This window comes from Python bivittatus, unplaced genomic scaffold, assembly GCF_059951505.1.
Source record: "Python bivittatus isolate LINGU-HERP-01145 unplaced genomic scaffold, Pbiv_v1 ctg000010_np1212, whole genome shotgun sequence".
Lineage (NCBI taxonomy): Eukaryota > Metazoa > Chordata > Lepidosauria > Squamata > Pythonidae > Python > Python bivittatus.
The window spans coordinates 3,918,325-3,945,375 of record NW_028277029.1 but is presented as its reverse complement, the minus strand read 5'-3'; the positions used below and the strand labels follow the sequence as shown (position 1 = coordinate 3,945,375).

The following is a 27,051-nucleotide window of genomic DNA, read 5'->3' as shown; positions in this document are numbered from 1 at the left end:
GGGCCATCTGATGGCCCAGGTGCCCACAGCTGCCATTAATGCCGACCTCTGGACAAATGTTCACGCTCTTCCCCAAAAACGACTGGTTGCGCCCAAATGGGATTTTTGGGGAAACCGGGTTGGCTTGACGTCCAACGGATGCATTTCCAGAACCTGCGGCCGGTGAGAGCTCTGGAGCCCCAAAGGCTGGCTTCCCCTGCCCGTGCTGCTCCGAAGCAGCAGCCTGGGAGGAATCCTTCACGTTGAAAAGGCACCGGCTGCAGCCAGGTCCCGAGGGTCCGGCACTTTGCATTCTTCTGCCATTATTCATCGGCTGGGGGGAAATCGGCGAGAAGTGGAGCTGAAGCAGGAGAAGCAGGGCGTGGAATGAAAAGGGAGGGAGAAAGAGAGAGGCAGGCGAGGGAGGAAGAAAAGCAGCAGCGATGGCGAAGCAGCACCAAAGCTGTGGTTGCTCCGTAAAATAAAAGCAGGGCAAGGCTGGGGTCTCCTTAAATCTCTTGGGGCTCCTGCCTCTTTTCAAACGCAGGGGCTGCTCTTAAACTGCAGGACCAGCCTTGTGCCCCAATGATCCTGCCTTTGTTTCCTCCTTCATTAGGAATCCACAGCCCAGGCGTGAACACCCCAGCACCTTTCCAGAGTCCTCAGCACAGCGAGCGAGATGTCATTAAAAATGCACAACCCCCCAATTCTAGCTTCCTCACAAAGCCACTTAGGCAGAAAACCAGGTCGTACAAAACCAGGAAAACACAACTTAATTGGTCCACACAATACAGTACATAGCCAAGTGGAAAAACGGGAACGGTTATTAAACCTATTAAACCATCTCAAAGCAGAAGCCACCCTCCATCTAGGGGAGAACGCCCTGACCTTGGGGCAGGAGTTTCTGTCACTTTACGGCTGGTGGAGCACATCTGAAGTAGGGCTCAAGGAAGGACCGAGGGTGCCTTCCCCAAATGGCTACCTAGGGATGTCTTCGTCTGAGGCCAGTCGGTTGCAGGGCAAAGCCCCCTAGCTGCTGCATTGGCCTTCTGACCAATGTGTCCTTCAAAAGCAACAGCTCACGTCGGATGGAGGCTCTCCCCTTGTGGGGCGAGCTGTGCTGGAGCAAGACGTGGGCCCCCCGATGCTCTTCCCTTCTGACCCCAGACTCAGCACACCTCCCCACTTGGGCCAAGCTGCCACCAATGGTGGTCAACTAGCCTCCCTCCTGCTGAGAGTTGGGGGGGGGTCTCCTAAAACTGCCTCTGGCCTTTTGTCCTTGGAAGGACAACAGAGCTTGTGGGAGCCCTGGAGAGCAGGCATCCCACCGTATTGGTTCTGTCATGAGACCTGAGGCAGGTGGCCTGAAACTCCTCCATTTACTCTGGCCAGCTCTTTGTGAAAACCTGCTCTGCTGGTTTTCTTGGTGGATGCAGAGAACCATCAGCCACTGCTTTCCTCTGGGAAGTTGACTTCCCAGTCTGCCTTGCGATCCTCACGTGCCCTGTGGTTCCCCATCCAAATATTAACCAGGCCTGCCCCGGCTTAGCTTCCGAGCCTAGGAGAAGTCAGATGGGTGCGGTGATCTCTTGAGGCTTCACTTCCGGACAGACACCAGAAGCATTAAAACAAAATCATACTGTTCTTAAGGTTTTTGAGCTATGAACTATCTACTTCCCCAAGCTAACTCCAAACACAAGGTTAGGATATAAAAAAAGGGAAGAAGCCCTGAAAAACTTACCAGGCAGTTGAACTTGGGAAAGACATCAGCGGTGGAGTTAAAGCTTCTCCTTTTAAGGTGTGGACAGCCTGGGATGGTCGAGGGGCAGGCTGACAATGCATCTGAGTCTCTACTTGCCTTGAGTCCTGAGTTGGTTTAATCCACCGGCTTGCTTCCGGTTTCATCCACTTCCCCTGGATTCCCCATCTCGCCATGTAAACTTTGCAAATGTCGTAGTTCATGGAGGAGTAATACAAAAGGTCCAGAACCAGCAAGATGACCACGAAAAACCCATAGACCCAAACTCCTAACAGCGCACTGTAATTGCTGCAGAAAGAGAAGAGAAAGCTGGTGTTAGCAAAGGTTGCTTCCTGCTCCTCTAACTAGGCACTTAAAGCTATGACATGCGTAGCAAATACGATCCACGTTTCCATCTCTACGGCTTCTCTTCTTCCCCAAAGTGAAACCAGTGGGCTTGAACTCTGCTGTAGCCTCTTGTAACACGCACGCCGTGCCTAGCTTCAACAAGGCCATGGGACATCTGCTTATGCATATTCCTTTGACACTGGTGCATCGTGCAATTTCTCACTGATGCCTGTGAGTGAGGGAGACACACACGCCTGCAAAATCCTGAACTCACAGGACAGATGAACTCACAGTTGTAGCTGGAGCAGAGGAAACTTGGACTCTGGGATATCTGGAAGACTTTGAAATGGCATGGTCTAGATCAGTGTTTCTCAACCTTGGCGACTTTAAGATGCGTGGACTTCAACTCCCAGAATTCCCCAGCCAGCTATGCTGGCTGGGGAATTCTGGGAGTTGAAGTCCACACATCTTAAAGTCGCCAAGGTTGAGAAACACTGTGTAGATGAAATCTGAAAGTTTTTCTGTCTTGTGGCTTCTTTGAAAAGCCAAATAATTGTGATCAGAGGGCTTCTGTTGCACCGTGTAGCCTAAAGAGCGCGGCTCAAAACCCCCACGTTTCAATGCCATCCATTAAAAAGAACAATTTGTGGGGAAAAAAGGTTAGAAAACATTAAGGGAAACTTTCACCCTTTTCTTTACCCAGAAGAATAATGTTTTTGTTTTGAGACATTCAAGCTGCGACAGTTCAGCCTGAGTAAAAATTACTCGATATGATTTTGCCAGTCGCAGTGTTTGGCCTAAGAAAAACCCAGGTCTGCCAAGTTGCTCCCTAATTTTGCATTCCAATATGTGCCTTTTTATCCAGAGTTCTGCTTCTAGCAATGCTTTCTAAAATGTATTACATTATGCTACTAATTACAGTCACAGCCTACTTCATTTCTGCGCTACATTTCTTCTGTGTACGCTTTCCAGAATGTCATTTAAAACTACAACCGGATAGGGATAAAGCAGAGGGTGGGAGGGAAAGCATTTTTATATACATGTTATTGGTTCAATGAGTAGAGAAATGAAGAGGTGAAAAAGCTCTTGGATCAAATGGTTTATTTTAAATAGAGCTTTTAAGCGGTCTCCTCTTTTGGAGAGGACCGATTTTCTTTTCAGAAGCTGCCTATTGCTAACTCGGTGTTAAAACAGGGTAAGGTTCTATTTACAGGAATTTTTTCACTAGGAAGGGCTTCCTATAAAAGTTTTATATTGCCCAAGTACAACCAGCTGAAACCTTTTTCAACGGAAATACAGTCAACTCTTCCATTAAGGGTGAGTTAGAAAGGAACAACAGAGTCAGCTTGAAAGGTCTACAGGTCTACAAAGCTTGTGGTCAAAGAGGAGAAGCGCCGGTACGACAGAGATGTGGGATTTTCAGAAGGACAAATGGCGTTTCCCATACAATTTTAAAGTATTTGCTGGTTGGGTGGAAGATCAGGCTCACGGGATGAAACGTCCCGTGAACCTTAGTGTGGGTCTCAGCGGACATCAGTGTTTAGGAAACCTGGGGTGATCTTGACTAAGGAATGCTGTCTGACCTGGTTAATATTTGGAGGGGAGATTCTGTCTTTCTGTTAGCAAAATTTGAGAGTTTCTGACTCTCCCCAATTAGGATTCAGTCCAGCAGAAGATCAGACACGAAAACACCAGCTGAGATTTTAAAGTTTTATTGAAAGCGGGCCAATAGAGTCAGCTGGGGTCTCCCCTTAAGGCAGAGAAGAACCCCGATCACACCCAAAGAAGAAGATTTGATACATGTTTCTTACACAGAGATCCAGCAATTAAGAAATTGATTGGCTAAAATTGGCATACATTTGGGATCCTCCTTATTATTGGGGGAAACAGATCCTCAGCATTATCGGATCTCCCCCCACCCCTCCACTCTTTAAGAAATTAAGTTTCTCAGATGGGTGCTCAACCAAGACCCACCTTCTCTGGTCACATCCATATATTCTTTAAAGTCCCTCCCATTTACACCCTTCAAGACTTCTGTGAAGTGCCCATAAGTGTTGACTACCATAGCTACAGTAGTTCTGTCCCACTTGCAGTTCATAGTCGATCTCTTGACTACCAAAGCTCATTAGGATGTTCTTTCTGCCACTGCTTCTCCCATAGGAGAAGTTTGCATGCAGGCAAACCTTCACCAAGGCACAACTATTCTTTCTATGACAACATGGCCTGCCCACCAGTGTCAGATACAAACCTCCAATAAACTGCACAACTGGATGGAAAATAGCTCAACAAAGCGGCCAAAAAATGATATGGATAATGATCGTGGATGCTCACCTCAGACTAAACAAATACCAGCACACCACAGACAACCTCAAGGAGCAGCCTGGACAAACCATGACCCCAGAACACATAAAAAGACTGACTACCGCCATCAGGACTACATCTCTTAAGACAAGATAAAAAAAGGAAAACAAAACTCCAAATCAAACGGCTCAAGCTAAACCCAAGAAGCAAAGAGGCACCTGAACCCAAATGAGTAGTCAACACGTCCAGATGCCCACTATCCCCCACAGAACACAATATCCTCCAGAAAGGCCTCAACTATAACATGGGCGATGCCAATAATTTACAATTCTTTGCAGCCTTAGAAGCAGCATTTAAAACCACAGGACTTGTCACAGAGACCCAAGAAAACACAAGGCAGACCATCATACCACAGACCAGAAGAACACAGAAGCAGAACCAACTCAAAGCAGAGGACAGAGCAGCCCTCAAAAACCTAAATAAGGACCAAACCAAACCATCACCAAGGACCAAACCACCACCAGCAGACAAAGGCCGAACCATGGTTATCATGGACAGAACACAATACATACAAAAAGCCAAAGAATTACTGGAGGACAAAGAAACCTACATCCCAGTAAACATCAACACAATACAGAAACTAGACAACCTGATCAAGAGAACCTTTAATGACCTAAGCAAGGAAGGCCAGATCACAAAAGAAGAATAGCGGCAGATGAAAAGCAGTGGACCTGTCCTGCCATGCTTCTATGGACAACCAAAAATACACAAGCCCAACACACCGCTCCGACCAATTGTATCTCTACCAGGGACTCCCACATACAACACAGCGAAAGAACTGACAAAAGCGCTTGGACACCTCACAGAGAACAGTGAATATCAACTCCTCACTGCAGTCCCTCCAGAAAATCAAAGACGTGCACATAGATGAAGATGAAATTATGGTCTCATTGGATGTCACAGCACTCTCTACGTCCACAAACCCAGAACTAGCGAAAGAATCCATGTCAGCAGTACTACACAACACACCCGACCTAACCAAATACACCCAGATCGAAATACCCAGAATCGTGGACTCATCAACCTCTGACTCACCACCTATTTTCAGTCTGATGGACAAATACACCTACAAATCAGAGGCACACCCATGGGATCACCACTCTCGGGACTCACAGCAGAGAGTAATGCAATGCCTAGGAACTATAGCCCTTCCACACATACAACCTAAAGTATGGATCCGGTATGTAGATGACACATTTGTAATTATAAAAAAGGAACAACTAGAGAAGACACATGAAACCATCAACAACATCTTCAAAGGAATAAAATTCACAAGGGAAGAAGAAAACAACAACACACTACCCTTCCTGGATATCCATATCAGCAGAAGAACTTATGGCAAATTAGAAACCCAAGTCTATCGAAAAACAACCCACACTAACCAAGTGCTCCATGACCAAAGTAGCAACCCAACCTCCCACAAGAGGAGCTGTGGAAGAACATTACTCGAGTGAGCACAAACGCACTGCAGCAACCCAGAACAGCAGAAAAAGGAAACAGACCACCTATACAACATCTTCCAACAAAAGGGATATCCATGCAGGTTTATCAAAAAGTGCCTGGCCACTCAACCTACTACAACACAACCAGCACAAGCTATGAAAAGGATCACACTGCCATCCATCTGAAACGTCTCAGAAACCACCAACAGACTATTACAACCACGTGGCATCTCCGTAGCACACAAACCAACTCAAGCCCTCCAAAACATCTTAAGCATACCTAAAGACCCAGTAGCCCAAGAAGAGAAAACAGGAGTCATCTACAACACACAGTGTAAGGACTGCAACAAACACTATGTAGGACAGACGGGCAGAAGGCTAGCAGAGCGCATCCACGATCACCAACTAGCAGCCAGAAGACACGATGAAAACTCCTTCATCTCACAACACGTGGACAGACTCAACCATAGTTTCAACTGGGAAACTGTCAGCATCTTAGACCAAAATGCGAGGGAACTCCTGGAAGCTCGGGATTCAGACAAGGCAGCCATTAACAGGCACACAGAGATCAACAACATTTACACACCAATAAAAAGGAAACCAAAAGATCAGTACATCTCCCCAGCAATCAACACTCAGAGAAGCAGGGAACACCACCAGGATTAACACCAGGCAAACAACCAAGCAGTAAACAACAGCCTAATCTAGGAACTACCAAGAAAAAAAAAACACCCCCTCCAACCCTAACAGGGCATGCCACTGTATATAAACAGAGAGCAAACCCCCCTCCCTTCTAGCCCTGAAGATGTGACCTAGCCGGGTAATGAAACGTTTGCAAGAAAACAACCAAGCTCAGAGAACCCCAAGGACTCCACAGGTCAACCCGGAGCTACGCATATTCTCTTCTGTGAAAACAGCGCTTGCGAATGATGAAGCCATCATCTCAACAGTCTTAGAAAAGTAGGTTCGGCCAATTTTCAGAATGAGCAAGGAGGGCTGTAGATGTTGTACCCTGGCTTGCAAACCGTTCTGAGATGCTACAGTGAAACCTTTTAAAATACATGATACCAGTCCGTTTTCTTTCTAAAGTCATCAATGCACCGGAGAAATGTGGTCGTGTGCAGGTAGCACAGATTTTTCCAAGCGACGGCAAAAAGGGAATCTGTACTTTGTAAGGCTTGCCAGTACTTATTTTGACATGGGAAGGTAACATCTCTCTTGGGATAATAATAAATACTTCTTCCTTCATGCTAATTCACAGCTGAGTCATTGAGATCGCACAGTACAATGTGGTGTACCTACAGCTTCTGCTCAACTGTAGTCCCAACATCTTGTAGTCATGCTGAGTTTGGATCTGGTTATTTAAGGAAATGGCAAGGTGCGGTGGGTGGCTCTTCATCTGACCTGTTTGGTGGGTTGTTCTCAGTATCCAGTTTTATTGAGTCAGGACTAACTTTTCCACCAGTTTCACATTCTTTCTGTTAAATGTTGTCAACATATTTCTCTTACAAATGTTAAATTACTGGAAACAGTACCTCTGGAGCAGTGTTTCTTAACCTTGACAACTTTAAGATGGGTGGACTTCAACTCCCAGCAAAGTTGGCTGGGGAATTCTGGGAGTTGAAGCCCACTCATCTTAAAGTCGTCAAGGTTGAGAAACACTGCTCTGGAGTCTATCTTTAGTGGATCTGGAACAGCCTAGAAAGGGGGAGTCCCTGCTCTTCACATAATCCCAGTGTTACATTTTAGGGTGACGGGGAAAAAAAATATAGGTAGTCCTCCACTTACAACCATTCATTTAACAACCATTCAAAGTTATGACAGTGCTGAAAAAAGTGACTTACAACCGGTCCTCGTGCTTATGACTGCTGTAATGTCCTCATAATCATATGATCAAAATTCAGGCACTTGACAACCCGTATGTATTTACGAAGGTTGTAGCATCCTTGGGTCACGTGATCACCATTTGCAACCTTCCCAGGGGACTTCCAACAAGCAAAGTCAACAGGGGAAGGTGGATTTGCTTAACAACTGCATGATTTGCCAAACGACCTTGGTGATTTGCTTAACAACCATGGCAAAAAAGGTCATAAAATTGGCCGTGACTCATTTAACAACCGCATCACTTAGCGATGAAGTTCTGGTCCCAATTGTGGTCGTATGTTGAGGACTACCTGTACTGTGGAAGAGCTGTTATCTGTATGAAAAAAATGCTAATGGTTCATCTACATAAGTCTCTTTGGATTTTGATTTGGTGGCGGGGAAAGATTTCCTTTGGGAAAGAAGATTAAATGAATGGCTTGGGTTTGAATATTTCAGGTGATGGGAAGGGCGCAAAGACACTACAAAAAAGCTGAGCGTTGCTGATGAAATTACCTGTTTTGGAATAACAAGCTACTGCTGCCCAGATTGAAGGGGAAAATAAGGGGGAACAAGTCCCTAATGAACTTGTGTCTCAGCAAATAAGTGTGACTCCAAAACACATAGAAGGGAATATTGTTTTCACTCCTGACTTGTTAGAACTCACTCATAGACTCACACGGATCCAGGGTGGAAAATCAGCTCCTCTCGCCACCGAACTGTCTGTCTCTCCATACCTATTGTTCATAAAGCTTTGGTTCATTAAAAATTATGTACTGAAAAGTGAACACTCAATTTTAAAATAGCAATTTATTCAATGAGGCCATTATGTGGGATCTCCATCTGTTCCTTAAAAACAACATCTGCTTAGGGTAAGTTTAAATACAAAAACGCATTTTATCTGAATTTAAATATAACACCGTTTTTTCTTTTTTTAAAGGATTTGATCATAAGACAAAATGCTGCATTTGAGATGCTGTTCACTCCATTAACTTCTGCCTTTAAGTCTCATCTCTTGAACTGAGCGTTTCTGTGATAACCAGCGGGGTCATATCAGTATTCGACTGGTACTGATAAGGCACCATTCTTGTTTCGATAAAGCAGTTAAGTCTCTTCCACTGATTGATATAAAACACAGGAGCGTATGCTGGGGGGAGGTGTCACCCATGCCATTGAAGCCCTGCATCTTTTTTGTGTTGCAACCATGTTTTTTACCCTCCCCTAAACAATCGTTTTGGCTATCTGCTGGATTTCAGCTCCTTTCCACCCAAGTTTACAAAGAGATGTTCTGGAATTGCTCTGCAAAGTATCTGGAGGCACCCAATTGCTTAATGAAATGTTATGCGGAGTTGAGTTGGAGTCCTAGCAAGGTGTCTCACCTAGCAGGATGTGGTTAAAAAAAGTCACATTTTTTAATGTGTGTTGCAGGAACAGCTTCACCCACACTGTCATGGCCACCTTCATGACCACACCTTTTGGCCTGATTCATACTGCCTTTGGGGCACATCCATTTAGGGTTGGCTTGTTTGGGGCTTTCTACAACAATAATGGAAATGGTTTCCCATTGTCTTCTCATAGTCTGGTATGTTCTGGTGGTCTCCCATTGTGCTTCTCCCCAGGTCTAACTTGCTTAGCTTCACTCCCTCTCCTGAGATCTGCCAAGGCTACCTAGGTGCTGTGACTTGCTATGACATGAAATTTAGTATTGTCTGCTTCTGTTTTTGTTATTTACTTATTATTTTTGTATACTTCTTCATCTACAGTGGATTATAGCCCTGGAATCCCCTAGTTGTCTCCCAAATCCACAGGTAAATCCAATGGACCACAGCATCAAGAGTTGCTTTCCTCCAAAATGGCCAGCAGAAAGTACTGATTTAAATTCTTCCATCTGATAAAATTAGCAATATCTGCATCTCAAGGTCTTATCATGGCAGCTTCTTGCTCAACTGTGTAGAACCCCAACTCATGATGTCTCCTCTACGGCCAGGTCTGCTGGTTGTGATTGTGTGTTGTGTATTGGAACTCCTGTGCTGTTGCTGTTGAGCTTTACGGTGTGGGTTCACTGGATTTCTTGCTTCGTGAGCTGACTCGCACTTGACTCATGCTTGATGCTTGCTGATTCCAGCCATAAAACAGGACAAACCGATCTCAGAAGCATCCAGTTTGACTCAACAATTCAAAATCATACAAATCAGTCATACTGAACTGTACTCGACCATCAGGTTACAAACATAGACTGGCCAGGGAGCATTTGCCAGAGACTCCTGTTTTTCCTAAAAGGGCATCAGCTTCTGACCTTCTGGGCAGGGAACCTCTATGAATGTCCAACTTCAGATATTTCCTTCACTGCAGGTAAATATTTATATTGGATTTATATTCCAAAAATTCCACTTGGGCCATAGATCGGTTCTCAGGGTAGCCAAGGATAAAAAGCCACACAACCAAATTCAGTGGACAGAACGCAATCATTATGAGCACAAAGCTTAAAACATAAGAAATATTATTAAAATTATTTAATGATTATTTGTGAGCTATTTTAATTTGTTAAGATAAACACTTCAATATTGGTGGTTTAAATATCATCCAATAGATTTTAACCTAACGCAGTGTTTCTCAACCTCAGCCTTGACTTTGACCTAACCCATCAGAATTTTAAATAATAAGAACATACATTTACAATCATTCAACACATTTGCATTGTATTACTAATGATTTAAATATTATTAACATTTTCCTTAATAACATATTATCAAAGCGTCATTTAAGAAGGACTTCAAAAAGAGAGAGCTCTTAACACCCTTCCAGGGAGCAATCGTAACTCAGCTATATGGTAATCTTGCCAAGTAGGAGAATGGCTTAGAATATCTTAACCTCTAGGCAAGCTCATTGTGAGTCAGGGAATCCCTCAAATACCCAAGATCTAAACCCTCTTAGGGCTTTAAAGGTTAACCAACTCCTGCCTTATATATAAAATGTTTGTTTGTTGTGTTGAGCAAATTACTTCTGGTGCAAATCACATTTCCCTTTGGTGTAATTTCACACCGTTTAACTCGGCTTATAGTATCAAAACACTGGAGCAAGATGAACACTTCCTCTCACCCTATCATTAGCTCCTGCACGATCAAGAAATAGCTTAATGCAAGCAAACTACACAATCATTCCATGGGTGTCGTCACTGCATCTCAGCTGGTGGACAATGAGTTGGAGACAGACTTGATCAGGTGAACTTCAGAACCAACCTGTCCCTCTGGTTTCAGGTCAACCTCAGCCTGGATCCAACCCCATGAAACTATTCCTGGCTGTCCTGATGCCTAGAGAAGTGGAGGGCAGAGAAGGGGCATTGGTGGAGAAACCCAACTACCAGAGGAGATAATCATCTACCTTCCACATAATGTATCTTTGCCTTGAAGAAGTTTGATCTAGGTAGACCTAGCTGAGAAAACAGGGAACATTACAGAAATCCCCAATCTATTTTTATTCCTCACATACTATGTATAGTGGGAGTTGAAATGAAAGATGACCTCAGTGGTCATCTGGTCCCACCCTCTGCCCACTGCAGGAATCCACCACTACTCCACCCCACAGAAGGCCATTCAGCCTCTGCCTGAAGACCTCTCATCAGATCGCCTGGCCACCAGCTTCGCTGGCCAACCGTTTGTATAATCAGGAAGTTCTTCCTGAAGTTAAGCTTGAGTGTATTTCCATGTTTCCTCTCATGTTTTTGTTGGATCCCCAAGCTCCTGTTAAGTAACAGAAGAAAACCAAAAACTGTGTCTGGCGCTGATGAGGAGTCTGAAGGAAGCTGCATCACGGCTGGATCAGATTTTTAAAGCCAATTTCTCTCTCTCTCCACACAGAGACACAGATGGAGAAAACAGCAGGAACGTAAGCTGATGCTATGGTGCTTTGATGGCCAAGATCACATCAGATTATCTTCTTTATACATATTCATTTGTAACTGCATGAACTTCCAAGCAAGAACTTTCGTGTACCAAGCCATGCAGGACTAAAGAGAAGCAGGATGGTGAAAGGATGGCCCTGAGTCAGTGACTGGAACTCAGCGGCCTCCGGTTCGATTCACATGACCAACCCAGACTCCCAGCTTAAAGTGCTTCAAAGCACAGTGATGCCATTTGAAGTCTGACCCCCCACCCCATCTCTCTGTGGCAGGGAGGGAACACCCTGGGTCCAACGTCCTCCTTTTAGATCTTAGCAACTGGGAAGGAGGTGATTTGCAGCAGCAATTCATTTTATAATTAACTGCTCTGGTGCATTTAAATCACCCACCCACCAAGTGGGCACCCTGCTGCTTCCATGCTCCTCCTAGCGAGCTTCCAATGGCGGGCAGCCATTTTGCTAGATTGTTTAATCATTCTTAAATTAGGCAGAGTCTGGAAGATAACCACTCACTGGGTGTCTGCGTGATTTAGGATTCTAACTTCCCTCTTGCCAGGAGAAGTCACACTCAGAACGGCAACTCATTCAGAACTGTTCCAAGGTGTGGGCCACTGTTAGGATATTTAACTGTGCCCGTATATCCCTGGGAATGGCACAAGGCATAGGAGGTGGGTGGACGGATAGCCGTAAATCAACCCTTGGGTACCGGAAGATGACCTCAAAAAACCCCAAGTGGAGTTGAGTTGGCTTTCCGGATCAGATGCCACCAGGACGGTTACAAGAACGTTCTGGAACCCAGCCAACACTGTAGAGGCATCAAGAAAATTCCATGAAGTCCATGTTTCCTTTTATTTTGGGGTGTGGGGTTTACACAAACTTTCATGGCCTGTTTAAAACACCTCCCCTCAGAACTATCAACATGCTTTTTAGGTTTAAGTTGTCCCTGGTGACACAGCCAAGATTGAGATTTTGCCACGTGGTGACATCATAACATCCGATCAGAATGGTGACATCATTCCATTTTCTTGGGTGGGGTGTGTATGTGTTGGAAAATAAGGATGCCAGCTGTTCAGGAGCATCTGTGGAGGGGAGGTCAAAAAACTCAAGATCGTGGTGCAACTGAAGCCCTGCCTCCTTTTAAAGGTCTTTGCAGCACACCCTAAAAACAGGCAGGACTTCAATCTTGTGGCCATAGCTACAACTTGACTTTTCTGACCTCCCCTGAGGATGCCCCACAGCTGTTCCAACTAATTGGCACCCACGAAGTGAAACAACTGTAACAAAAAGATGGAAGGTGGTGAGTGAAAACAAGATGCTTTCATGTCCTGGGAAAATGACAAAAATGTGGGTATTGGCGAAAAATTCTTCAAATGTAACCTAAAATGTGCATGGTTTCAACCCTGTAATACAGTGCATACAAAGATAGAGACTAAAATGTGAATACCAGGGCCCAAAAATAAATATATAGGGATAATGGTGCATAACACGTACTGGTTTGTAACATTTGAATGCTATTATTTTTAAATAAACCCAAAGAGGGCTTGCAATTTAATTAAACAAAGGGGATTATATTAAGGAAAGGGCACTGGAAAATACACATGCTGCGTTAGGAAAAATATTAGGAGAAGCAAGCATGGAAATGCCTATAAATCTTGTAGAATTCGGCAGCAAAAAAGATCAGTTTCACTCAAGGACTACAGTTCACCTCTTGATGACTGCTTGATTATTGTAGCATTAATACTTGAAATGAGCAGGCCAAGAGGAAGAGGACGTCTGTGGTACCTCTTGTCGTTTCGAAAGGCAGTCATTTTACACGCTACTGTTTATTCGTTCAACTCTGCTCACTCTATATATAGCAGGTATAATGGAATTAAGTCACTAAAGTCAACCCCATTTTGCTACGAAATGCACACAGAACAATGGTAGGAAGAACGGTAGCCTTCAGAGTTGCTCTCGGTGCAATATTACATCATTTTTTTTACAGAGGTCTGCAAATAGGGTTTCAGAGCAATTCCTTTCCTACTGTTTTCTAGACCCCTTTGAAGTTTGGTGAGAACGTAGCAAGGATTCCTCAATGAGGAGAAAAAGCTTAACACAGTGTTTCTCAACCTTGGTGACTTTAAGACGTGTGGACTTCAACTCCCAGAATTCCCCAGCCAGCATGGCTGGCTGGGGAATTCTGGGAGTTGAAGTCCACACGTCTTAAAGTTGCCAAGGTTGAGAAACACTGGCTTAGGGAATTAAAAACCAAAGCCTCCCAGGATTTGATCCTGGCTCCTGGTAACTTCCACATAGATTTTCTTGGCAACAATATTATTTATACATCACATTTTACCCTGCCGTTATCAAAATGACCCTGGGCAGCTGGACGGAATAGAAATAGAGACAATTAAAACATTCACTGTAACATTTCAAACCGAAGAAGAACCTGACATGGGGGAGCAATGAAGCCCACAGTCAGCCCAAAGGAGCTCAAAAGTAAAAGATGGAAGGTGGCCCCATGAAGAAACTTGGGGAAAATCCCTCTGGAGCAATTCCATCTTTGCCACTGTCTTCCCCTGAAATGCTTTTTCACTCCCCTGTCCATCTTTGCAGTCTCTCATCCAAGTACCAATCAGACCTGCCCCTGTTTGCCTTTGGGGAATTGCCGAATTTATCCAGATGTGGCTACCTGCACCCTCAAGTCAAGCTCAACCCCTGGACTGCAGGAACTTCCTTGGCACCCATAGGGAGGTGGTTTGCCACTGGTTCATTGGGGGTGGTTTTTCAACCACCCAGTCCAGACTACAGCCCTGTGATTTCCTTGTGGCCTCCCATCTAAGCCCTCACCAGGTCCGGCCCAATCTAGGCTTTGGAGATCCCCAAGGTCAGCTACATGCTGTCAGCTTGCTGGGCTTCAGGTTGCCTAAAAACAGCTCTGCCCATTTGGCCTGGATGTCCACCAGTGGATCAGAGAGGAAGCTAACAAAACCCGTGACTTATTTGTGCCTGTAATAATTTTACCCCTTTCTTCTGCTAAGGCAGGTTACCACACAATCTATAAAAACATAAACACCAACACTGAAAGCCTCCCAAAGAAATAAAACGACGCAACCGTGAGATTAATTGAAAAGGCAAAGTTCAATCAACAGCCAAGCCAGGCTGATTTTCTAGGAATCAGAGACGCGAGAAGCAGCCGGCTCGTTCCTGGGAGCAAACAGACAAGGTCCTCCCCGTTTGGGTGAGACTCAGAAAGGGTCTTTCGCATGCGCCCAACAGCTTAAGCGGACAGCTGTCCACAGAGCCTCTGTTACAGTTAAGAGGCAGGTTGGAGCCAGAGGTGGTCCCTCAGACAGCTGTTTTGGCTTTTAAAAGCTGAAACCACATTTTGCAGGCAGAAGAGAGCCTCTGTAGCTCAGGGTTGGACCGTGGAGTCCTTGGTGCTCTCTGAGCTGGGTGGCTGGCATGCAGACGTTTCATCACCCAACTAGGTAACCTCATCAGCGCGAGGGAGGCAGCGTTTTGAACGAGGATGGGAAAAATCTGGTGTCTGTGCTTTGCACTTTGCAACTAACAACCCCATTCTCAAGTTGCATTAGAAGCCTGGCCGCTTCGTCAATTCCTCTGTGCGGTTATCTTCGGCGACGGATACTCTAAAGCCTGAACTGCAGGCAGGGCGTGGGCTGCGGGGGTCACCAAAGTCAAGATGGTGGCCCCAACCATGCAGAGCCTTTTTTTAATGTGAAGGAGGTGCAGGTCACCAAAGCTTCTGCCTTTCAATGAAATGTGTTAGTTAGAGAAGGTTCCACCAGATTCCTTCTGGTTTTAGGAAACTTCTTGCTTTTTTAAGCAAATGTGTGCTTAAATGTAATTTAAAAAAAGATTAATGGATCTTGACTATATGTGCTTATCCAAACTCTAATGCGCCCTGATAGTCTGGAGCAGTGTTTCTCAACCTTGGCCACTTTAAGGTGAGTGGACTTCAACTCCCAGAATTCCCCAGCTGGGGAATTCTGGAAGTTGAAGTCCACTCACCTTAAAGTGGCCAAGGTTGAGAAACACTGGACTGGAGGCTAAAAAAGTCAGATCTTGCTTTGGGGCCTTCCCCTCCAGTACTGAGAGAAGGACAATGCACAGCAATTATTGTAGATGTTTAACACCAGAAATATAAATTATGCATAATCAAGTTTTGCCAGCTCAGCCCCAACTTAGATGAAATTTAAAACTGCACAAAACTTTCTTTGCCTTACAATCAAGGATTTCTTTCTAACTACAGGGAACCTGTTCCAGACAGGAAGCTCGGCAAAGTGACCCCAAGTGTCATTCCTCGGGGGTGCATTTATTTATGGATGGATTTGATTTATATCCCGCCTTAATTTTGAACAGTGCAAGATGCTGTATATGCTGCTTCCTCCTCCTCTTCCTCCCACAACAGCAACCCTGTGAAGTGGGGTGGGTTGAGAGTTTGGGAGAGATGCAACCGACCAGCCATGGTCTCTGGCTTCCAAACCACTTTAATGGTGACTTTTGGTATGAAAGAGGGAAGAGAAGAACCCTCCAAACTCTTGGAAGGACAGATGGAGGGGCATCTGTCAGGGCAGCGGGGGTCTGCAGGATGCAGCCCCAAAGGTCAAGACGGTGGCCATGGTGCCATCACAGACATTCAACCAGAACGAACAACGTCAGGCGGCCCGAAGGTCCAAAGCTTTTCCAGCGAAGCACCCAACACGGACGGCGTGGGTGCCCCGCTGGATCAGGCAGCTGCAAAGAGATGGGGAGAAGCTTTGAAGAAAGGCACCTTCGGTGACCTTCGCTGTAGCCTGAACGATCACAGGTTCCATCATCTTCTGCTTCCCACCAGCTTTCAAGATGGGGTGGGGTGGGGTGGGGTGGAGGGGTAGTGGGCCCTGCATTTGGGGTTTTTATTTCTGTAAGCCGCCTGGAGTCACCGTGAGCGAGCTGGGCGGCCACATAAATGGCTTGAATAAATAAACAGATCGTTCGTCCTCAGCTACACTGATGTCCCGTCCTTCTGCATCGCCATAAAGACCAGCAGAACGTCACCTCCAGCATAAGCAGAGGATGGCCGAATTTCAATCCGGGATCTGGGACCTCCTTTCAAAAGACTCAGGCTGCCCCTGTGTTTCACTTTATTTTTCGTAACCCCACGGGGCCCAAGAACATTCGTGTTGAAACAAGAAGAGAGCTTTCAATCTGTGGAGGCGAATTACTCCGTTGAAAGAAGGTGTCTACAAGGAGCTTCTTGCTCTGCACACAAGTATTCTGATCCACATCAGCCCGCCTTACACTGAATAAGAAGAAGCTAGAAAGGTTGGGGTGTGAGATCCACCAGCTGACCAAATGACCATCATTCTATGTATTTTAGACCTAAAACACCACAAACGTGGATGAAGTCTCGAGTTGGGAGAAGATCCAATCAGGAGGCCTATAACGTAAATCCTGGATTAAAGTTACAGTATATGAATACTCTTCAGGCATGCATGTTTCCTCCATTCTTCCTCCTTCTCCGCACAACTATGGATAAACTAGAAACATTCACTTCAATTTTCAACTAACCCTGGTCGGTCATTTCATCTGACTCTGGACAAACTTTGGTTAACACTGCATGTGTTGTCCAGATAAACCAACTTCACATTCTGATTTTTGATTCTGAACAGGCAGTTAATCCCGAAGTAATCCAATTATCATAGTGCACATAAAAGAAAGAGGAAATGGAAGCTTCCAACTGACCTACGTGTCTGCAGGGGAGGGGTCAAAAAAGTCAAGATGGCAGCCATGAGACGCAACCGAAACCCCGTGGATGCAGTCCTGCTAATGACCACACTGATGGGGAAGTTCCCATTATCCAACTAGGTTAATGTCTCTACTTTGCTGTTTCCCAGCACTGAGTGTAGGTACTAAAAGATCAAATTCTGGGCCTAGCCGTGGTGAAAACTACTTCAGATACAAACATGCTGTGAAATCCAATTGCTTTCTTCATCGCCCTTCAATCAGAGTTTCTAAAAGGTATTCCCAAAAATAAAAAGGAATCTAAGGAAGGAGGGGAGCAATAAAAACAGGCCACGGAGTTTAAAATTAAAATATAAGACGAAAACGTAGGAAGAGGCTACACTCCAGAGATTATACAATCAAATGCACCTTACTGCTTAAGTGCAAATGATTACCAGTAATTAATATGCAAACCCTGCACAAGTTTAAAATAGCAATTAGCCAAGCAGAACACTTCTGCTGTGCAGAAAAATGGCAATTCCCTCTCCTCCTCATTTTCCAGAGTGATTTGCTTCTTTTATTTTTAGCGATACGTACGCAATTAAGCACATTTCTGCTACCTGCTTTTATGACTCAGTCAAACGTTGAATATGGAAAAAGCAAATTCTGATTACAGCAAAAAGAGGCAATTCCAGCTTACTCTATTTACTTACTTATGCATGTATCCATCTGCATTCCCCGTTAGGTTCATCTGCATAACGGCCTGAAACTCCGTTTCATTACAGCAGTATTTAAACACGGTGTTGTTATGGTGACAGCAAAAGATGTATGATTTGTTGTCCGAAAGTCGGGGACAATGGAACCCGAAGTGGGAACGGCCTTTGTAGTCGGTGTATGGCTCGCAGACTCGGAAATGTGCGGAGAAAGCTGTAAGGCAAGGTGTAAATCTCTCTGTGACTTATTTGCAACGGAAAAAGGCAAGAGTTAGCTTTTATGCAGACCTGCAAAGCAGGTAGGCATTTCACACACACACACATAAGCCCTGGTTGTAGGTTGTGGTCTTTCCTAATGCCACCGCGGTGGACCGGGGCAAGAAAATTATTTTCTCAAGCTGTTGTAACAGGGTTGTAGCTCAAAGGAGCGTAAACCAGAGTTCCCACGTTTCTTTTTCTCATCAGAGCTCGCAATAAAGATGCCACTTTAACTCTTTACGGAATAATCCAGTGTTCTTCAACCTGAGCAACTTTAAGAGGGGTGGACTTCAACTCCCAGAATTCCCCAGCCAGCATGGCTGGCTGGGGAATTCTGGGAGTTGAAGTCCACCCCTCTGGCTGGGGAATTCTGGGAGTTGAAGTCCACCCCTCTTAAAGTTGCTCAGGTTGAGGAACCCTGCTCTAGGTGTCTGTGGTCATTTTGGTTCACCTAATGGACCATTAAATCAATATCCACCTTTGTGGAGAGAAAAATGGCTGCCTATTTCGACGAGGTTGGGAGACAAACCTAGATTATGAAATTTTCAGAAATGGGAGCATCGGTCATTATCTCCTGATCTGTCCCAGCCAGGAGCATCCTTGGGAGGGAGGACAAAAAAAAAGTCAAGGCCGTGGTCACAACCCGACGAGCAAAACCCTACTGGTTGTTTTCTGACACGTGGTGGATGGTGGCTTCCGCCATCTTGACCTTTCTGACCTCTCCCCCCACACGAGTCCAAGAGGTCCACGTCCTCTTGGAAGTGCCATTGTTCTTCTACAATCTGGAGCTGCAGACCAGCCTCTTTTTAAAAACCCTTTTCTGCCTCTTTTCCCTGAACTCTGCTTTTCGTAAGATCTTGCCTACTGAAGGTATACGGAAGTCTTGAAATATTTTCCTATAAGTCCTGTTTATTGGTGTTGTTCTATTATAGCTATCAGCAGTCTCTGACTAGGAATGCAAACATGTTAAATAAACTATTCCTAGGCTGGTCCTCTAAAACCAGTTACTTCTCTTTCCCAAGTCCTATCAGCCCTCCTGTTGCTTAAAAAGAGCATCATCTCGCAGCATCTTAAAGATTAAACAACCAGATTAGGAAACTAACTTTTGCAGGGAAGACAAGGGTCCCTTTCGTCCGTTGCCTTTTATTAACTCTGCACTGACCCACGAAAAGCTTGTGCAAAAAACAGAGCGATGCTATTTTTGCCTTTCTTAGCCAAAAGAGCTTAAGCGCAACGACCCATCGGGGATCTGAAACCCAAAGAAGGGCCAGGGGAAAATTTAAAAGCCAGTCTTACCTGCCGACAAGAGCGAACAGAGTACAACCATCAGTGCGTGTAAGGACTGCCGACCACAACTTGTCATTGTTTTCTTTACATTGAGCTGTTTGAGAATTACCTAACGAACAAGACAAAATTGTGAAGTTAGAAGAGGGGGGATCTTTGCACCGATGTCTCCGTTGCTTTGTTTAACGAGCCAAAGGTTTAAAAGCTGCACCTTCAAAATGTAGGACATGAAAAACAGGATGACGCTCCGAGGGTCGGTGGCCAACATCCTCCCTGGCCTTTTTGAGGCTGAAGTATACTCAACCAGGGTATGCAGAAGCTTTGAGAGTGTGGCTTTTGTTTTCCAGTATATAAGTAGTACGAAGAAGTGCGTATATGGCAGACCTGTTTGCACTTCAGTTAATTAGCTTCTAGACTGAACTGTGAAATAGAATTTCTCGGTCTTTCCGCACTGTTTGGCCCTATTTATTTAGCGCCCAAAACTTCACCCGCAATTTCTTTCAGTCGTAGTACTGGGCGAGGCTCTCTCCAACCATCGCTTCTTTTCATCTTGCCCCAGTAAGGAAGATGGTTCCTAGAAGCAAATACAGATCAAAGGATCTGATCTGCAAGGTAGGGTGGCCAAATTTGGGGGCCTGGAAAACGGTAATTCCTTCAAGCCACTTTCTTCGCTCCCATGTTTATCTTTCATTTTCCTTCAGCTCTTTTTCTCCATGCTTCCCACTTTTCCCTTCCAGAATTCAGACTCACCCTGCAGTTTTACCTTTCTCTCTCTCCTTTTCTCTTTCTTTAAACCGCAAAGGAAATCTAAACATTTAGTTCTCCCTGAAGTCCCAAAGGTTTTCAGGCATCTTAAAATTGGGATTATTTTTCCAGCTCTCTGCATGATGCATCATGAAACACACACAGGGGCAGACGCTCTACTTATTTAAAATATTTCGCCCCAGTTCTCTACTTTAAAACACACTCAAGGAAGCAGCAGCCTCTGAAACAAGTCACAACGACATCAACGTGAGGATGTGTGAGCCATGACGTCATTGAACAAATGACGCAATTACAGCATTTGCATCCACTGTGCGGTCTGTGTGAAGATGGCTGTGTGATTTGCTTCCCTTTGTCCCACCCATGGACGCTCACGCAAAGAAGATATAAAAGATGCTTTGAGTCCAGCTTAACTGATTTCCTACGCAGTTTTCTTGGCAACAATATGGAAGGGGTTTGCCACTGAACAGGGGTGTCAGAAAAATCAAACCGTGACGATGTGATTGAACCTCGCCTCTTTTTTACGGGCATCACACGCTGCACGTAAAAAAGGCATAGTGCTTCATCTGCACAATTGTGGCCACCATCCTGACTTTTCTGACCCCACCGCAGACCCTCCTGGGCCAGAGGATCTGGGCAGCCCAGTCCAATGCTCATGAAGGTCATCCTTGCTCAGCTTTCCAGAGTCAGCCCAGGTGAGCGAGGGCTGGGCGCAGAGCAAAGCACGAAAACAAAGCTTTGGCGCTTGGAAAGGAAAGGAAAACGGCTAAACCAGAAAGCATCAGAACAGAAGCAGTCATGTTCAAAGGGCCTCTGGCTGCTATTAAGCACAACAGGTTTTTTAAACATTTAAGAAAAGATCAAAGGGAGCTCGTGGCCATCTCACAAAGCGCCCGACGCAGGGCAACTCCCACTCAGTCATCCCCGAGTCTCATCTAGTGGCTTCCTTTTCTATAAACGTTGGACGAGAAATTCGCCGGCTTGGAAATTTGTCTCCGGAAGCTCACTGGAACACAGAGCTGAGCCTCCTTTTCTGCATACCCCGATTTTAAATGTATGGGGTATTTGCTTTCCCTACAATCCATAAAATGCACGGATAACTGTGCATTTCTACGAACAGGAAATAAAAATAGTCATACGCATCTATTTCTAATAATAGTCATAAACATCCACCATTAACTCAAAACCCCTGCAGTGGTGCCCCAACCTACAATTACCATCAGAGTGCAAACAACACTGGAATCAAGCATTCCCAAGCTTACATCTTCAAACTGTTGTGATCTCGGGATACAGTCCAACAACTAATCAAGCGCCATTTTAGGAGAGCAGTTACTTCTGGCTTAGATGTGGTCAGAGCCAAGTTCACAGCTCAGCCAGCCATGAAAGTCCAGTCAGTCTCCCTCACTGGGTGGTTGTGAGGATACAAGGATGATCGGGCAGATCAGTGCGCGAGGCCTCTCGACAACTAGAAGCAAGAGCAGGACAGAAACGTAATCAAGCTTGCTAGGCTGCTTAACACCAGAAACCTCCACAGGAAGGGTCATTTCTACATTCCCGAAAACACTCCTTCCTCTTTCTTCTGCACCTGTTGGATGGCATTTTGCATCTGGTCTCCCATCCTGGGCACTGCAGCTTAAGGATGCAGTGGGGCTGGAGCAGGGTCAGAGAAGAGCAGCAAGGAGGAGGAGGAGGGAGCTAGGAGAGACCGAAAGGGACGGCTACGGTTCGACTCGAGGAAAGGCGGCAGGGAAGGGGATGTGACAGCCCTCTTCTGTTACCCCAAAGGATGCCACGCACTTGAAATCGCACTTTAAGAAGCGTTCAGAGAACTTGGAACAGGTCCGGAGAAGAAGAGCGAGGGTGATCAGGGTGCAAAGTCTTCTACAGTAAAGAGAGTTAGGATGCCACCCAGGAAGACCTCCAGATCTGTTCTTGATCATGCCAGAGCTCTGGACATGAAATGATGGACTGAAGACAAAGGAAGGCAGATTCCAATGGAAGATCAGCCCTACGTTCCTACCAGCAGCAGCAATGACCAGAGAAGCTCCTTTTCACTGGAAGTGTTCAAGCAGAGGCTGGAGAGCCACCAATCAGGGTTATTTTAACATGAATGCCTGCATTGACCAGAAGGCTGGACTAGAGGCCCCCATGCCCATGCCCAACTCTAGTGTCCTGGGAACAAGTTTTGAAGCCCTTGGAAAATCAGAAAGCCTGGTTGTAGAGATCAGAATGGCGGGAGAGAAGATGCAGCATTTTTGGTGGGAAAAAAGGAGCTGTCCCCTAATTTGGTACTGATATGAATGGGGCCATTTTAGGAGGTCTTAAAGGAAATCAACCCTGATTGCTCATTGGAAGGACTGATAATGAAGCTCAAGCTCAGATTCTTTGGCCACCTAAAGCGAAGAGAGGAGTCTTTGGAAAAGACCCTGATGCTGGGAAAGATGGAAGGCAAAAGGAGAAGAGGACAGCAGAGAATGAGATGGTTAGATAGCATCACTGAAGCAACGAGCATGAAACTGAGCAAACTCAGGGAGGCAGTGAAGGACAGGAAGGCCTGGCGCGATGCAGTTCATGGGGCCACGAAGAGTCAGACACGACTGAACGACTGAACAACAGCAACAATTGTAGGAGGAGAGCCATGTTAAATCTACAGTGGCCAAAGGATTAGGAAAAGTCTGGTTGCACTGTTTCCAACTAACACATTTTTTGAAAAGGCAGAAGCAGAGAGCGGCTAGACTGATGCAGGATTTCTGTGCATCCAATGAACTGAGCCGCAGCTCTCAAACATGCTTGACTTTTCATAAAAGTTGTTCAGCCGGAAAAGGTGTGACCAGACTCCTCCTGATAGGAATGGGGGAGAAGCTTACACAACTCCCATTACAGCAGCAATTAAACAACGTAACTGCAGCTCGTTCAGCTTCTGATTTCAACCACTAAGGCTCAATGAAGCTTCAAAGGGGTGACTGAGTTGAAAGCCAACTGATCCAATCAACTCTTGAACTGAATCTCTGAATCGAATCCCCAAGGTGATTCAAAGGGTTGAATTAAGTCTGACGCCACAGGTAAGAGACTTGAGGACGTCTTGCCTTTGGTGGACATCTGGATTCTTTCTGGCTTTTCAGGGTGTGAAATACTGCTGCAGTTTTCCTTCCAAAGTTGGGGGTGGGGATCCAAAGGTGTGACAGGGCCTCCAATCTCGGAATGAAATCAGCCACCACTTTGATCCCTTCTGCAAAACTCTGCCTATCAGAGTGGTCCCTGATTTGAGGAGGGACACGTTTCATCCTCCTTCCTGAATTCTATCCAATTCCTAATGGAGAACCACGAGCCACAACTCCAAGACTTGGCTTAACTTTTCAGGAGTATCTGCAGTGTGGTTAAAAAGGTCAAGATGGTGGCCACAAGGCTCTGCCTGGCTGTTATGTGCACGGATTATGATCATGATCCAAGACCTAGGGAATATACATTACACTAGATTTGTAATTGGATGTCCTGCATTATTCCCAGAAGGAGCTGGCTTGCCAAAAGAAGGAATCCATGCCAGGCTTGGCTGCCAAGAAAGGAAGTGATCAGAGGCATGAAGGGTAGACATTTGTATCTAAAGATCTTGGCTTTGAAAACCTTGGGAGTTACAAGAGGCAAGGAGTTGCCACTTGGCATCCTTCTGAATCTTTCCCCAAAGAGGAATGATCGTCAACAAGACTAGAAAATCAAGGGCTCAGAAGCCAGGGCTCAGCTAGAAGACTAGAAAATCAAGGGCTCAGAAGCCAATGGACCCCGTGATCTTTAAATAGAGCTCACTGCTTAAAAGGGGTTTATTTTTAAGTGGGAACAGGACACTTTCTGCAAGGGCTCAGCACAATTTCTCTGCAGATCCTCTGCTGAAAGATTGGGAGCCTGCCGTGCTCACCCCTGCTATTTCTGCCTTAAAAGAAGCCCAAGGGGATTTTCCAAAACTTCCTTGCAGTGAACCCTTTGAAACCATGGCAGCTGAAAATTTGCAACAATGTTCTCCTAACTGCATCCCATTCTGTGCAGAAAAATGAAGCAACTGCAGACATCTTTGATGCTTCCCCATTAGACCCAGGATTAAATCTTGCTGCCTTTGAATCTCCGCTCTCAAACTCAGAATCCTCTGGCCTTCAACTGCAGATCTCACATTCAAACGGATTATTGTCTGATTTTCATTCTCCATCTAAATTTGGTTGGCTAATTGATATCCGCTTTTCCAGGGGGGCAGTGATCCTACCAAAGGACAGGTATTCGCACCCCCAGTTAACATAAATTAGCCAAGGCGGCCCCCTTCTTAGCCACATTCAGGAGCAAAAGGTTGTGATTAACAAGCAGGGAGCCAAATTAGCAGAAGGGAAATCATCCATCTATTTTTGAGAGAGAGAAGCAGAATGCCACTTCCCTATGCCACGACGAGAGAAAAATAAAATGTGTGAGACTCTGCCTGCTCCTTCTTTTATGTTCCTCTCTCATTACAGTTTAATCAGGCTCTAAACAATCTGTACTCAGATTTTTGATTAGTTGACCAGCTGAAACTGGAGCGAGGATGTGTTTTCACGGGCAAGTTCTACAGATACTCATTAGGGGCAATGCAGTGATCTCCCAACTCTTAATGAAGTTGGGACTCCCTGGGCACGGGAACTGCCACTGAGATCTCCCTTGCCCATCCAGCATCTGTCTTGCCCCTGCAGTTGCTCACCTTTTCGGGTGGAAAAACTCTCCTGATGTATTGGTCTCACAGGGTTTAGCCTGGAGGAAGAACCCCGTAACATGTGGTCTGAACTTCAATCTGAAAAGCATTCAGAAGCAAGTAGCTAAGCTGATTAGACAACAGGGACTCACAAATGGAGGGCAAAATGCTGGAAGAGAAGCTGAATGTCTTCTTCTGGAAAGCTGATGTGCCAATATGAGAAGGGCATATTCTCTCCATTCCTGTACCGATGTTATCAACACCCATTCATCCCTGAAAATATTGTTTGCACCTGTTCATTAAATGTACGTGCTGCGTTCCACTGGATGATCAAAACCTGGATTTTGACATTCATAAATGTGCATCCATAATTTCCCCAAAATGTAGGATAGAGAGAACTTAGGGATGCATTACTGAATGTGGCCAATCATTCAACATGACATATTCCAGAGGGCACAAAATGTATTAGGTGCTGGAACAAAATGCAACCCGTTGATGAAAGCTTGTCACAGCCACATGCATTCAATTCAGCTACTTAGAATTGAAATTTCTCAACCTCACATCTCAGCTTAAGGTGAATATTTCATGCAAGCAGGTACTTTTTCAACACACCCCGCTCCCTACGGACATCCTGAGTTTTAGCTTTGTGATGCAAATATTTCTCACGCTGACTGGGTGTACCTCAAATTTAGCGTTCTTTAAGAGCAAGCCAAGACTCATGTCAAGTATTGATGAAATCTCAGAGTGAGATGCTAAAATGTGAGCCGTTTTAAAAGCGTTTCTCATTTTTGTAGTCAATGCACAGATACCGATAAAGTACTGAAATTACTAACGGCAGGCTTTGCATACCAATAAAAACACAAAAGTAAAATATCACCAATATGCATGGTTTAGTCACACTGAGAGCAGCGTTAATGCCTAGTTACCCTTAGTTAACCTCAGTTTTTCCATCTGCACAATGGGAATCAGCAGCTGTATGTAAATGCCTTAGAACAGGGATAGCCAGGTTTCTGCATTCTTTGGGCAACAGTCTGTGTATCGTGTAACACGAGCCAAGCCCTCGTTCTGCACTTAGGTATAAATGCAAATGCAATGCATGTAAAAGAGGAACCGGGCTTTAATTGCACAAACACAACTTTTTTTAACGCGCACACACCCGTGATCGATGCTGCCGGAACAATTCCAACAAGGGAAAAAATGGAAGACAGGAGAAAAAGCCAGTTGGGCAGCTGAAAAAGCTTTGTGCCTAACTGAAAATGAGAAAGGACACACAGAAGACAGAGAAAAGAGGGTGCAACAAGAGCGTGCAAGGAGAGCTCAGAATCATGCAGATGGGTCACGGGAAAGTTCAAGACCACAGCTGGCAGAGATGACAGGAGTCGTGCGGATGTCATATATTTCTATTTCAGCAAAGTGGTCCGTGAGATTCTGATTAGCAAGTAGGCAAGTGTGAGTTGGACGACAGGACAGTTAAGCAGAAACTGTGCGGAGTTGGTAGAGCATCATACTTAGGAAATGCTGGTTCCGCATCAGACTTCCCTGATATCAGATTAAGCACCGCAGGATTTGGTGGTCTTTTAACATTTTCATTCATGATTTCGATGAGGAGACACCTGATCCGTGCTCCTCAGATCCGCAGACAGTCGAAATTTGGGTGGGACAGACCGTATTCCCCAAACTGAGATCTAAGTCAAAGTAATATTGATAGGCTATGAAATGAGCTGAAAAGATCAGAGGCGAATACAAAGTTCTTCACTTAATGTAAGTCAAATGCCACAGGCACCGCGTGGGGAATGTCTAGCTTGGCTGCGAAAAAAGACCTCGGAATACGAAGTTACTGACTACGAGCCAGCATTGCCATGAGGCTGCCAAAAAGGCGCATTCGATTTCAGGAGCCTAGTTTCCAGATCAGAGGAACGGTCCTTCTGCTCTGTTCATGTGCTGGGTCTAGTACTGGGCGCCATCCTTGAAGGGTTCAGAAAATCTGGAAAACATTCA

At 45.3% G+C, this 27,051-nt stretch overlaps 1 protein-coding gene across 4 annotated transcripts in view; it reads right to left on the bottom strand.

Annotated features, from left to right (window-relative positions):
* SHISAL1 (shisa like 1) overlaps nt 1-27,051 on the bottom strand; it is a 91,393-nt gene that overhangs the window by 27,860 nt on the left and 36,482 nt on the right. For all 4 annotated transcript variants that reach the window (XM_088150571.1, XM_088150416.1, XM_088150477.1 and 1 more), the window contains exons 2-4: nt 19,602-19,701; nt 18,048-18,261; nt 1,721-2,026 (exon numbers count right to left, since the gene is read on the bottom strand). In XM_088150571.1, the coding sequence (XP_088006697.1) occupies nt 1,721-2,026; nt 18,048-18,261; nt 19,602-19,668 (587 nt within the window). In that variant the 5' untranslated portion in view covers nt 19,669-19,701. The remainder of the gene's footprint in view (nt 1-1,720; nt 2,027-18,047; nt 18,262-19,601; nt 19,702-27,051) is intronic.